The 14,711-nt window shown below is 33.7% G+C and overlaps 1 protein-coding gene across 1 annotated transcript; it reads left to right on the forward strand.

Annotated features, from left to right (window-relative positions):
• Positions 1–1,622: 1,622 nt before the first annotated feature.
• On the forward strand, positions 1,623–14,146 carry LOC132705105 (gamma-aminobutyric acid receptor alpha-like). The gene is made up of 10 exons (XM_060675538.1): positions 1,623–1,627; positions 2,282–2,517; positions 6,047–6,114; positions 6,244–6,464; positions 6,562–6,644; positions 10,742–10,876; positions 11,051–11,364; positions 11,416–11,571; positions 13,518–13,716; positions 13,774–14,146. The coding sequence occupies exons 1-10, from the start codon at positions 1,623–1,625 to the stop codon at positions 13,959–13,961; spliced, it is 1,605 nt and encodes a 534-aa protein (XP_060531521.1). The 3' UTR covers positions 13,962–14,146.
• Positions 14,147–14,711: the final 565 nt, after the last annotated feature.

Here is a 14,711-nt window from a genome sequence, read left to right on the forward strand (position 1 = left end):
TATTATTGAGCAAACTTAATGCTAATAAATGAAATATGTGGTTGAATATGAAGTTGTTAATATTTGCACTCATTTTTGTGCGCAATTTAACGAATTAAAGAAATTCAAATTCACTACAGGTTGTAATGTAACAAATGCTCCTGAAATTGTTTTCTCGAAAGTACTTGGCTTGGCCGAATATTCATGATATTTTCAATCACTTCATTTTTAAAACTACAGCGCACCCAAAATAAAAATCATCTCCAATATTTCTTTGACAATGAAGCGGGTAGATCATTTTCTGTTGTTTATAACTACAATTATATCAACGATATAATATAATAATAATAAATATTCATGCACTTTGCATGCGCGATCAGTGCATAATTGTAAAGTAGGGAGTAGAAAAAATAAATTTCAGATTCAATTTAATTTTAAGTTATAAGGTGGGGAGACAGATAGTAGGTAATTGTTAATCAGAGTTTAAGGTTTATCAGATATGATGCTTGTAGAATAGATATTGAATCTGGAATGCACATCAATTTGGAATGTCATTATTTTTACGCGTCGCTTGATAAGGGTATTCGCAACGAAATCGAAATAAAATCTCAATAATATGCATCCCCGATCTCTAAGGGTTTAAAACTGTTATATCCTTGAAATTCTTGCCGCTGGCCTTTCCAAAGCCATCTTGTCGTTTCCCGTCGAACAAAACAAATGCCGAATCGGCAGTTTTACCACTTCACTGTTAAGTCGAATGTAAAAATGGAAAATTAGAATAGCAAACAGTTTTTGAATTCCGTAAAGCGACTCACAAATTTTCGCCCGGCAACGTTTGGATAAATAAAATTCGATAAATAAGCGTAGTTTTTTTTTTCTGCAATATGAAAATGTCCCGCGGGCAGATATTTCCATTGTGATTTTAGTTTGTATTTACTCATTTCTGAAAACATCGGAATTGAAGTGTGGAGTTTCCTTTAAAAAAAAAAATTCAACGGAAATTTGTTTTGCCTTTATACGCTTTATAGTGATTTATGAAACAAGTTTAATAAACGCCATTTTAATGGGCGAGTTTGATTTGGCATGGGCGAAGCGAATGCATAATAAACGAGGTTATAAACGTATTCCATTTTATACTTTCTCTGGCTTTTGGTTACATTTTTGCAAAACAGCCGAAAAGCAGCCGAAAAATTCGCAATACTCTCACAGTGAGATAATTTCTTTTACCATCCTAATATAGGACCCAGACATATAAAACTATTCAAAACTAATGCGAAAAACTTAGCGGATTGATTCCTTGTTAAAATTAAATTAATTAAATTCATCATACAGGGTTAGTAAAAAGTATCCATCTTCAAAACTGCCAAAGCTGGAATGATAAAATTCAATACCTGGAGGTTTCTTGCAGAATTCAAAAATGTTAAAAGCAATGTTGTCAGATTTACCACTTTTACGTTACACGTCATATTTTTGTTAATTTAAATGGGTCGCCCAAGTTATTTTTGTTGCAATTTTTCAAAACCCTTCAGGTTCTGAATTTTATCGTTCTAACATTGGCAGTTTTGGAGATATTATTTAAGCGTTTCGGTACTTTTCACTAACCCTGTATAAACGTTGGGTCAAAAGGAAGATTTCGAGCTACAATGACGTAAAAATAATTAAAAATAATTAGTAGAGGGGATTGACACACTTCCCCCTCATTCTCCTTAACTAAATTAAAGAAAAGATTATGCAGTGACATGGAAATCTATATTTTATGTTTTATTTAGAAACTTTTTTGTTTCCTGCAACTTTTCCAAATAAAGAAATAAATCTAAATAAATGCACAACGAGATGAAAAAATTTATTAGACAAAAAACAACTGGTCTGCCACATCTTAAAGCGCTTCTTCTTATTGATTTACACAACTGAACTGGAGTTATGAGAGGGTCAGGTTTAGACATAGCTACGTCTCCAGATTAACTGATTTGCTCAGGAGTTGAGGAGTGTCAAAATTGGACACATAGATTACTAACTCCCTTTTAATTCTTTACGTCTTGATTTTTTTCAATTTGTTAGTTTTCCTAAATCTTATTAATACACAAAAAACTGATATGTTGCATTTAGATCTGGGTACTGTAATTTCCCATATGATTTTAAAAACAATAACGTTTTTTGAACTAACGTGGGCTTTTGATATATTGTTGGCGGAAAAAACACAAATAATATCGGACCACCATAAATTCTTCAACCCCTTGCGAAAATCATTTTAACGTGGAGGATATAAACGATTTACTTTGTCTCAATTTCCTCCTGTTTACAGGTCAATTACCCAAACATCAACTATAAGAAACGGAGTCGCTTTGGAATCAGAAATTATGATGCAAAACATGTCTATGAAGACGGTGCTGATGGGATTTTCGTCCAACCCGAAAAACGTTACGGCGTCAAAAAAATTAAGACATGCGGGAAACGACGTGGTTAGCAAGAATATTACGATCATCTTAGAGAATCTTTTAAAGAATTACGAGAGCTCGCAGCTGCCATCACACGGGAAAGGCATGTATTTTCTTTTCAGTTTGCAATAAAGAAAGTCAGCGTTCAAACAATTTTTAATCAGTTAAAAATATCAAAGGATAGACCAGGACACCGATACCAATGAAAACAAAAAATGTTGCCCACTCATTTTAAAGGAAGCTTCAGGAATGTTATTTTAGCGGCATTCTTTTCAATTTTTTATTTTTAACGTTTAGCCATTCGATACATAAACTGAAATAGTTCCTTTGTTAAACAAGGCAAGTCATGGCAAACCCCAACAAATATTTTAAATTTAAATTAACATTAATTCAATGATGACGTCATTTAAAAAACTGACAGTCCCGTTGGCGAATGTTTGTCCCTTCACTCAAAAAAAAATTAATCTGTTTTGAATTGTATTGCTCTAGCCAATGCTAGTTTGTAAAAATAGGTACGCAAAGTTTAAGTTTCCTTATGAAAGTTAAAATATTGTACTCGGCACTTTGTATTTCTTATTTGGTAAAAACTGACTAATTTGATTTGTATTAACGAGCTAAATTAATCTTAAATCTACGTACGTAGGTAACTAGCGACAGGAGGCAATTTAGAAGGGTTTGTCCGCAACAGCATTAGTAAATTCCTTGCATATTTTAAATCCTACAACGCATTCTATGGATCAAATTTTTAGAAAATTGCTTTCTTTATGCAGCCACAGTAAAAAAAATCCAGAAATATCCGTCTATCAAACTCCTACAAAAGTATTGTTATAAAATGGCCACCCACTGTAAATAAATATGTTATCTAAATGTAACAGCCGTTAAATTCTTAATAGAACGTGAAATTTCACAAACACTTATGTATACACATTATACTAGCATAATTCAAATTCTTTTAAAAAGATACTTTAAGTCTTTTATTGCCATTACCATGTCACCATGAATGTATCAACAATTGTTGTAGTTGATATATTACATTAGTTTTATATAGTTACGCTAATATTGTATTAGCATTTAAATAGCTATTCATATGTAAGGCTGTTAAGAAGTGTTTTCAAAATTCTCACTCCAAGCTAAAAAACGTTCCGTGGCTGCATTAGGTTTGATTTGATTGTCCTTATCAGAACCTTATTCTGAATTGATATGCTCCGATTCATCGACATATTTAATAGACTTTATTATACTTTCTAAAAATTCCTCAATGAATCAAGAGTTTAATCAACTATGAATATCTGAAGACCTACATAATCAATAGGCTATTAATTAATACCCTACACTCTTAGTGGGAAATTATACCTCAAGCATTGGCTGAATTACCGCTGATATAAGGACAAAAATGGTCTCGAGAATTTTTAATATAACAGAGCCTTTCTTTGTTTACTATATTCACGGAAACTATGCGATTGCTAGTGTAAAACATCAAAGGGGTCTTTGCAAGTATGGGGATTGGCAACTAGCATTCGAGGCAAGAGACGTCCTACCTTGCAAATTGTTAAGATTCCCGTATAATATGAGATAAAGGTAACGATGTACTATAACGTTTGTTCTTTGTTCGTTGCTTTTAAAAGGCAACACAAATTGAAGCCATTATTAGGCTAGAGAATGTGTTCAAATTGACAATTCAACAAGTACATTTAAAATGAAGCACATTTTACATTATTTCGTATTTGAATTCCTTTTTTTACAAGCTTGCCAAAAACATTAATAAAAAAATCAATCTCAATATTAGCAAACAGTTATATGCTTCTTGATAATATTCAATCCTATTATGAAATAATTTTGCATGTTATACATTTGTTCGAATAATTACCAGTAATTTACATCTCAATTTGCGAAATTCGCACAAATCAAGAATTTTTGTTTTATTTTAATCAAACTGGAAAGCCTGAACGTAACAGGTACAAATGAGGTTATTTCAAAGATTAACTTTTTTAATTTTCAGCGAAGTAGCGAATTCGTACTCTATTTTATTATTATATATTCACTTCACTTGTTCCAAATAAAGTGACTCACAGCTTAAATGATGCGGTCGCTATAACAAAAACTAACTGGTCTAATGTCTCTTTATTTATTTGGCAAAAAACAACTAATTGAAATTAAGTTAGTAAAGAGCCTTCTAAAAAAGTGTAAATTACTTTTTGTCTTAAATATGCCTTATTTAGTTAACAATAAATAATTAAATAAATTATCAAAACTTATCTATGGCGCGTGGCGTGGCTTTTATTTATTGCTACAATTGTTTTTTGATTAGTTTAGCATTTAAAAACACGTTTTCGTTCAGTAAAACGATTTTTTTTAAATGGGTCGTCGGACTACAATTTCTTAGAGAAATTTAATTATTATCATCACAGAAATGGAGACAGCCAACTGTTCAGCATATCATTGTGCGATACTGTAACGAAAATAGGGTCGAGAATAAGTCAAGCTTCAAATAAGATCTTCAATGAACGTGAAGATAGATGGATTGTAAGAGAGGTATCGAATTATCCAAAAAAAGTGCTCCGAAGATGTGTGTCGACGTGGAAAGATAGTTTGCAAAAAGGTGTAACCCTGAAACAATTAGATGAAAAAATAATTTACATGATCGAACTGCCAGAAATAAGCCTTTCATTAGCCGAAGAAATCGACGCGTGAGATTGGCATTCGCTAGAGAGCATATCGATAAATATTTGAACTTCTGGAGTTCAGTAATATTTGCCGATGAGACCAAAATAAACTTATTTGAATCCGATGGAAAAATATCAGCACGGAGAAAGCCTAAGGAAGAATTAAAATTGAAAAATTTAAAAGCTACGGAAAAGGACGGTGGAGGTGGAGTGATGTTACGGGGCTGTATGTCATCTGCAGGAGTAGGTAGAATACATTTCATTCAAGGAAATATGAACCATGAATATGTGTATTTGGATATATTAAGACAGCATCTGGTTGCTAGTGCCCAAAAATTAAATATGGGTAACAATGATCGGTTCTATCATGACAATGATCCAAAGCACACCAGCCCAGTCACCTGACTTAATTGAAAATTTGTGATTGACAATATCTAACAAGAATTAATTAAAAGTAAGAATTACTGAAGTATGGAACACAATTTCTCCGGAGTATAATAGTTGAATTAATACCCAGAAGTACTACAAGCTGTTATCGATAATGAGGGAAGCCCGACTAAATATTAGCAGGAGTATTTCAAATTATGCAGTTGTAATTTTCCAAAGAAACCTCCACAGGTTACTGCAATAATAACAGTTTTGTAAAAAGTATGCACTTGTTTTTCGCTATTGATTTGGTTATATTTTGTTTTGCATCATTTAAGCTGTGACGTTAATATTGCATATAATTTAATTAATTCTTTATTGTTAATTAACTGAGCATATTTAAAACAAAAAGTAAAAAGTAAAAAATAATTAATAAGTTGCTATTTTTCCAAATAAATAAAGAGACATTCAGACCAGTTAGTTCTTGTTATAACGAATGCATCATATAAGCTGTATATTCATTTTAAAATTGATTATGTTTAACAATGTGTCGATATCTGTAAAGAAGTATTTTTAGTAGTTTTAAAAAATCATTTTTTTTAGATCAACCAACTATTGTCCAAACCAATATTCTAATTAGAAGCATGGGACCGGTATCGGAATTGGACATGGTAATGTATTTTATTCTTAGATTCCGTGGCAAGGTTTTTGCAAAATTTGCACCTTCCCGTTTCAATTTTAAAAATAGTTTGATCAACTAAAAATATAGCGGGTTATTTAATTCGACTTATCAACATTAGGAATATTCAATGGATTGCTACTTTCGACAATATTGGCGAGATCAGCGGCTCTCGTTTCTGGGACCCATAAAATCTTTATCGCTTTCTATCAAGATGCTAGAGCGAATATGGAGGCCTGATACCTATTTTTACAACGGGAAGAACTCTTACGTACATACCATAACCGTCCCCAATAAATTGCTCAGGATCAGCCAAGATGGAGATATCCTTTATTCGATGAGGTAAAAAAAAAAAACTTTTGAAATTTTATGTTATTTCATTTTTTGGTGACGTTTTGCCTTTACTCAACTCTACAGAGCACTTTCGTTATTTTTTCAGGCTAACCATTAAAGCCAAATGTCCAATGGAGTTGCGAAGTTTTCCAATGGACCGCCAGTCTTGCCCACTTATTCTAGGCAGCTGTAAGTAACAAAACTTTTAATTTATTTATCCTTCAAATTAATTTCACCACGCTTTAAATGGTGCCAAGTATGAGGTTGGAACTTGCGCATATAGTGAGCCCAATCGTATATCATTATGTATTATACCACAGGAATACGTACATATTACTAAGAAATTTTTCGATTTTGTACGAAATAACGAAATTCAATTTTTTTTAATATTAAAAAAATCTTTCCAATTGCAACGATTTTGTTGACATTTATTTTATAGAAAATCTCAATACCTATAAGCACCTACCTGTAGTATTAATAACAGGTACAGTCTGTTCATAGATATAAGAAAGTGACTAACTGATACGAATTAAGGAAAGACCCGGGAAAGCTGTAAGAATGAAATATTGCCGAACAGGTCCGTACTTTGCTTAGAATTTAATTATTTGGGGTTTTGTTACGAAAGATAATAAACAATATTTATTTATTTATGTATGTATTTATGTTTAAATCTAAAATAAAATTACCAATTATTTTTATTACCTACTTAAATTACTTAAAATTATTCACATAATATATCAGTATCACTATCGCTATCATCGCCTGTTCTAATTATTATTTGTTCTATATTATTTTGCAATATGGATATACGATTGTTCTGCTTTTTCTATATGTTTAACAGAATTTGCCCAACTTTGTGGAGGGATGTTAAAAACTTCGGTTTCTATAAGTTTGAGGACATTGGAGTTAACACGGGGAAAAAGATTGTTACGACGAATGGCAGATTTCAGTTGGTGCCAAACATGTTCAATGGGATTAAATATCCAATGGTAAGGTGGAAGCCTTAAAACTGTATGCCCTAGATTTTTTGGATAATTATCACAGACGTATTCCTTTTGTAGATTCAAGCTGTGTAGAACCTCAATTAATTGCTTTTTGGTATAATCTTCGCGAAAATAAATGTCGTTATTATACATGTAGTTTTGGATTGTTGCTTTTCTAAGGAACGGGTTTTAGTCAATCGCCTACTATGATAACTTGCATTGTCCATTACAATGACGCTATTAGAAGGAAGTTTGTTTTTATACCAACTTTCAAATAAATCAGCGGTAGTGTCTTCGTGGTAATCCAGAGGAGAATCTTTAATATTTTTCGCAGGCAGAGAAAGTCTATTTGGAATCCAACCATCTTTAGAGTCAGCATGGAAAATAGTTATTCTTTTACCTCTTTTTGATGGCGCGTTTGTTTTACACTTATCAGTTGAGTCAACCCAGCGCTTTTCCGGGGTATCATAAGTGTCGAACCAGGTTTCATCCAAGTAAATAATTAACCTTTGTTGTTCTCTGTAAATCCTATTTTTTTCTAGATATTCCAGTGGTCATTTCCGAATTCTAAAAGATTCCATTAAAACTTGCTTTTTGCCAATTTTTTAAAATCTACAACCCATGTGTTGAATACACTTCCATAAGGTAGTTCTGCCACATTTAACGCCGGTTTCATCTTTTTCAAGCCTTCTAATTAAGATATCTAATGTAGGCACGCTTTGTTCCTCGTATAACTGGTAAATTTTACGCCGTATTATATCTTGATCACTTTCATCTACACTCGAGAAAAAGTCCGCATCGCTTCTTTTTTTCCTCGCTGAAATGAGATTATTCACAAGTTTCCATTTTGGAATTTTCGTCAATGTGGCAGTTTCTTCTAAAGATGCTTGCTTGCTGACACCACGTCCAATCAGAGTCAAATCAACATTGTTTATAACTTCCTTAGTCTCAATACACTAGTATATCCTACATTTGGGCGGGAGCATCTCCTGAGATACACTAGACTCGCACATATTTTGCATAATTCGCACACGATTCAACACACGCTGTATTACACACGAAATAAGAATGATTACTAATAAACTTAAACTAAAGAATATTAAACACAGGTAGGTATAAAATTATTTTCTATTACTGACCACAATTTCACCTGAATTTAAATTCCGAAACTTTAGATAATAATCTTGTTGCATTCTATCTTAATGACCACCCTTGGATAATCCCATTGAAAAGCAATTGGTCACTTTCTTATATCTAATTTTTATGACCTGACAGATACAATAAAAGTACTGACGTAAAGTCAATAAGAATAAAATAAACAAATAATAATTATTCTGATAGATATTTATTTTTAACTTTTTATGTTGAACCTAGATCATGGGTACTTGTTATTTACCGATATCTCTTATAACTTCCACATATTTTTCGAATTCATTTTCTCCTTCTTTTTTCCTCATTTGCGAGTCAAGTAATGAGGTTCTTTACACTCAATGCCTATGCGACATTTATAATAATTATAATTATAATAATTTCACTAAGAATCTCCTTAAATCGATCTTCTAGTTCGGGTTTTAACCCAGATTCTGTATAGTATATATGTTTTTGCCGCAATCCCTTCACCACCCACCAAGCTAATTCGCGTAAAATAATATGACAAAATGTTTGCTGTATCTCAATGATTGGTACAATTTTTGTGCGGCCAACAACTGCATTTGCTTTTTTTATAGTTTGATTTCTTTGTAAGCGTCGGCGTTTCGTCTCTCGAAGCACTTGCTGCGGAAATAGATTGAACTTATGCCGAAATTTGGCTAAAGTCTCTTGGAACTGCTTGGCTATAGAATTCCATATAACCTAAACAATAGACAACTATGTACTCATCTTACTATCTCTAATCATCATGTTTTCTTCATCAGAGCTTGAATGAAAATGGCTCGCATTTTGCTCTATACCTGTTTATATATTGTTTGAGGAGGGCGAAGCCCTAGTGGTGACAGGTAAAGACCTGAGTCGCGGTTAGGATTGCTCTTTCATGTCCTTTGAGCCTAGTTGATATTTTTCGTCCGGCCGCTCCAATGTATTCTTTGCCGCATATGCATCGAATGCTGTTAACTTCTGGCATTTCAAATGGAATTTTGTCTTTGACGGGTCGAAGATGTTGAGAGATTTTTGGACAAGTGGTAAATCTGGTTATCACGTTATATTTCTTTAGAACGTTTGATATGTGGTCAGTGATGTTTTAAATCTAAGGAAGGACCACGGTGGCAAGTGTAGGATTGCTTTCGGTCTCATTGCCATTGGAAGATTGTGGTAAAGGGTATTTTTTGATGGAACGCTTAATATTTTTAATGCGGAAATTATTAGAGACAAGAGCAGAGGTAAGGTGTTTTAATTCTGTTTGTTGAGAGTTTCAGGAATAGGAACTCTGGTAAAAAGGGATTCTAGGTCGAAACTAACTAGAAGATCTTGTGTATCTAATGTAATGCTTTTTAATTGTTTAATGAAGTGAAAGGAATTAACTATCAGTTTTTCCTGTGAGGGGTTTAAATAAGGAAGTTAGATATTTTGCGAGAGAATATGTTGGAGAACCAGTTTGTGAATCTTTGGGAGTCCGTAGAGACGAGGAATTTTAGAGTCGTAAGGGATGACACATTGTTTCACGGAGTCTGATAGAGAACTCTAAAAAACAGATTTTAGGTTGCGATCCATAGATGATGTAGGATGATGTAGGATCTTTTTCAAGTTTACGATATGATCCGTCGGTAAGAATATCTTGAATCTTTTCCTGATATTCACTGTCTTGTCTATTTCTTTTCTTCATAAATTTCTAGCAATTGTTTCCATATCGTTGTCTTTGATTTTTTTGTATTAGTAGGAATTAATAAATCCGCTTTTCTTATTGTTTCACCAGTTTCCTTTCCAAAACGATACATGTTTCTTTTTGTATTTCACAAATAAAACGTGACGAAGCTACACATAATAGTGTCAACATCCAGTAAAACCGAATCTCTCTCGTACCTGAATTATTCTTCGAAAATTGTTCGGAAATAATTGAAGCAGATATTATAGGTGAATATTTTTTATAGGTTTCATTCTGCATTTATTTGCCGTTTCTTTTGAGTTACTATATAATTTTAATGCAATTTAAAAGAGATATTAGAAACACATAATTTCTGCCTTTAAACTGTTTACTCTTTGAGTCAATTATTATTGTTCCTTTTTTATTAATTCACATCTGAAGTAAAATACATTACAATAATAGTAAATACATATGTTGTAAACTTAAAGTTTGTATTGCCTTTTCAGTCGGATATACATCAAAAGACCTGATTTATCAGTGGCAAGATGACGCAAGCGTTAATTTTGTCGCCGGAATGACACTTTCTCAATTCGATCTTATCAGTTTTCCGTCTAGGAACTTTACTTTAAAAAGGAGAGAAGGTAAGAAAAATCGGTAGGAGGTAATTAAATCTCAAAGAAATGTTTTTCTTCTTTAAGATAAAAAAATATTTGAGGTATTTTTATTTAAAATGCCCCGTACATATCGAGTGTTTGATGTGATATCCAGGAAAACGATTACCGAGGATATTTTCCCTCTGAAACCGTCTTTTTCAGGCGAGTTTTCCGTCCTAGAAGTCTCGTTCAATCTTCAGCGTCATACAGGATACTTCCTTATTCAGGTCTATGTTCCGTGCATTCTTATCGTCGTCCTGTCGTGGGTTTCCTTTTGGATTCATCGGGAAGCCACTAGCGACAGAGTCGGACTTGGCATTACGACGGTTTTAACGTTGTCGACAATCAGTCTCGATTCCCGGACGGATTTGCCAAAAGTCCGGTACGCGACCGCCCTCGACTGGTTCCTGCTGATGAGTTTCTTCTATTGCATTGCTACATTGCTAGAATTTGCGGGAGTTCATTATTTTACCAAAGTCAGTTGACTGGGGATTGAGTTTATGAGCGATAACCGATTTCCGCTGCAGGTTGGTAGCGGAGAAATTCCAGTAAACGAAGACGATTGGGAGGACTGTCAGGATACCGAGGAGGAATATGTTGGAAGCACAGCCGCGGATTTGCTAGAGAATACCAGTACAGACGGAAGACGAAGGCGCAGTTCATTGGTGTGCCCCATATATCACGTAAGCAAAAATTTTTGATCGTTTCATTTCATACGCTCTACACATACACTTGATGATATTACACTGCAGCGTTGCCAACTGAAATCGAAACAGACAACACTGGTAATTGAAATGGGACACCATGTAAATTAGTTCGTTTTCTGGTTTTGCGCAAAATTCTCAGTAACTTTTGTTAATATTTCCTTTCTGATTTTTCCTCCTCCATCGGATTTTTTTTGCTGGGAAACGCAATTTCATTAAAGCTTAATATTTTATTGCATAAGTGCGCTAGCTATTTCAAGATCTTACACGGGATAGGTAATACATTTGATTGACAGAAATTTATATTTAAAATAAAAAAGTAGTAAGAACTCATTTTTTTGTTAATAAAACCCAACATATTTGACATTATCTTCAAAAAGTTCAATAATTTATATACAAACTCTCTACACACGGCTCTATACTCATCCGCAGCCGTTTCTTAAATTTGAGGGAATAAAAAATTGCTGCTCGTTTTGAAAATGCACGTAAAGAATATTTTTCTCATAAATTATTGACTTAGACGAGCTATGACTTGCTTATGTAAGTCGTCTTGAAAACTAGCAAATTCGATTAATTAATATTTAATTAATTATTAATTTGCATTCTTAAAGAAATTTTATTACTGCCTTTACTTAAAATAACAGAAGTCCAAAATGTGTTGTAGTTTACATTTTAAATAAAACACACAAAGAATTTGAAAAATAATGTGCTAAATGGCACAGCTATGTTATTTAATTGATATTTTTTCGGGAGTCCCCCACGATTCTCAAACTGGACCCATCCTCTCTAACTTGTTTATAAATGATATTGTTAGTGTAGTTTCGGAATCGCAGTGTCTTATGTTTGCGGATGATTTGAAAATATTCAAGAGGGTTGAATCGCGCTAGAATGATCTGCTGCATACGGTCAATGTAAAAAAATACTGTAGTATTAGCTTTAGTCGTTCGTTGAGTATGGTTCACAACCGATATAGCATTGATGCATTAAAGACTTTGGATTTTAAACTATGTTTTGTGTATGCGAGTCCTTGGGTTTGTTGTACTTACTCCACATTGCTTTAGAATCCTCTATATCTCTTTGGTTCGCTCTAGACTAGTCTCCATATTATGCCTGGCATATAGGTAACATTAAAGCCGTTCAGAAAGTATTTTTAAGATCTTTGGCTTCAAATGCGCATCCATAATCGGTATCAGATCAACTAAGGCCTTCACTATTGATACTCTTCAAACCAGAAGATTCTTGAGCGATTTATTTTTTCTCTTTAAGATTTTGAATGGTTGGTATTATTGTCCAGTTCTTTTACAAACAATTTAACGAGTATTACAGAAGCTGTGATAACTCAATGTTTCGCATACCTTACCATCGCGCAAATTAAGGAATTTATTCAGCCCCAATTAGAATGCTGAAAGCGTACAACTGTCTAAAGCTTGATCCGTTTGTTGGCAGCCTCCGCTCATTTTGTTCTGATGTGTTCCGTTTGAGTGCTTCCAGTTAATACTATTTATTGTTATTTTTATATTTTGTCGTTTGATTCTAGCTGTTATACTGCTGTGAAAGTTATTAAAACTCCTTTTAAAAATTAAAAATTGGTAACAGGTTCGCAAAGAAGTTCTTTATGGTTTGGTAGTAAGAAAGAAAACGTTGAAAATGAGTAACATTAACAAATGTATAATGAACTTAATTTAATTAATGTTTTTTTAAAAAATATCGCGCAAAGTTTACAGGGGGTAAGAGATAAACTTGGAAAAAACCGGATAATGTGTCGATATACACTTTACAAACTCTTTTTCTGTCTCTGTTGGTCGATGTATAGAAATAAAATAGAAATACTTCTATCAATATTTACATATAGGTATTATCTAAACGCGGTTCTTTAATGTTAATATGTGTTGTTTGAGTGGAACTTGATTATTATTCCATTGCAGACATGCAACTTGTATCGCAACGGTAGACGCACATCTCTGATTTCGAATATACAAGCATCCCCACCAGCGCGTACGACAATGGAGAAGACCACGCAAACCGAAAACAAGTTACCCAGATGGAAACAATTTTTGTACTGCTTGAAAGGAGATGACAAGTTCAGGAAACAGAGGCAACGAGAGGCTGCTTTCGGAGCATTGGGTATCTGCATCGACACTATAGACCTTGACTAAACAGTTGTTTTCCCTACTTTTTCAGAATTGAACAAAAGTGGCCACCATCACGGGATCCGTCACGTAAACAGCGTGTCGTTGATAGACAGAACTGCCAGAGTCGTCTTTCCCGCTTCCTTTGGAATGTTTAATTTATTTTATTGGTCGGTGTATATAATGACACAAGAAAATTTCAAATGGGGTGACAACAAACTGAACCCTCAAAGTCATTAAACTTTAGGGGTTTTTGTTGCCAGAGAAGCCAAGAAGGTCCCATTGTATTTCGATTAAAGTAGTTGAGAGAAAGTTCTCGGGCTTAAATTAAGTTTCATTGTTGAATCTGCACGGTTGCCATTTGAATACAGGGTATATCTACTGAAAATTCAAGTTTGCTGCTTATTCGCCTCATTTCGAAATATACTTTTAGTGCAGTCAGTTGGGTTTTTGATTTTACTCTTGAGAAACACAAACAAAATGTCTTTTGCAGTATTTTAATTTCCGCGGATTTATATTTTAGAAATTTCAGTATTTCTATTTTGTTAATCTAGTTTTAAACGGACTTGTCACTTTCGAAAAATCGATGAAATCGAATTTTTCGAAAGTATACGCGCTTGGCCACGAAACTTATATCTCGGCAACGGGAGGTCCTAGGGGACCCCCATTAGTACATAAATGATCAGCGTCGAAAAAAATAATTATTTTGTCTGTCCGTTCTCCGTTCTCTATCGACGCTTCATAAAAACGCGAATAACTTCCGAACGACTTAACCCAGTGCGCTTAGATTTTTCTCCTTTTAAACTGTCCACGAGATACATCAGCCTGTAGGAAATGGCCGCGATCGGACAGTGACGTTGATCTTTTATTTGCGATTTTCCTCTGTTTTTCGTACATCGCTGTGAAACACGATTAGTGTCCGAAATTTGTAGCTATCGATTTCAAAATTGGCACAAATGTAGAGTTTAATTCCCTAACGGAACCTATTGA

The sequence above is a fragment of the Cylas formicarius genome, unplaced genomic scaffold (genome assembly GCF_029955315.1).
Source record: "Cylas formicarius isolate icCylForm1 unplaced genomic scaffold, icCylForm1.1 PGA_scaffold_7__23_contigs__length_41026272, whole genome shotgun sequence".
Taxonomy (NCBI): domain Eukaryota; kingdom Metazoa; phylum Arthropoda; class Insecta; order Coleoptera; family Brentidae; genus Cylas; species Cylas formicarius.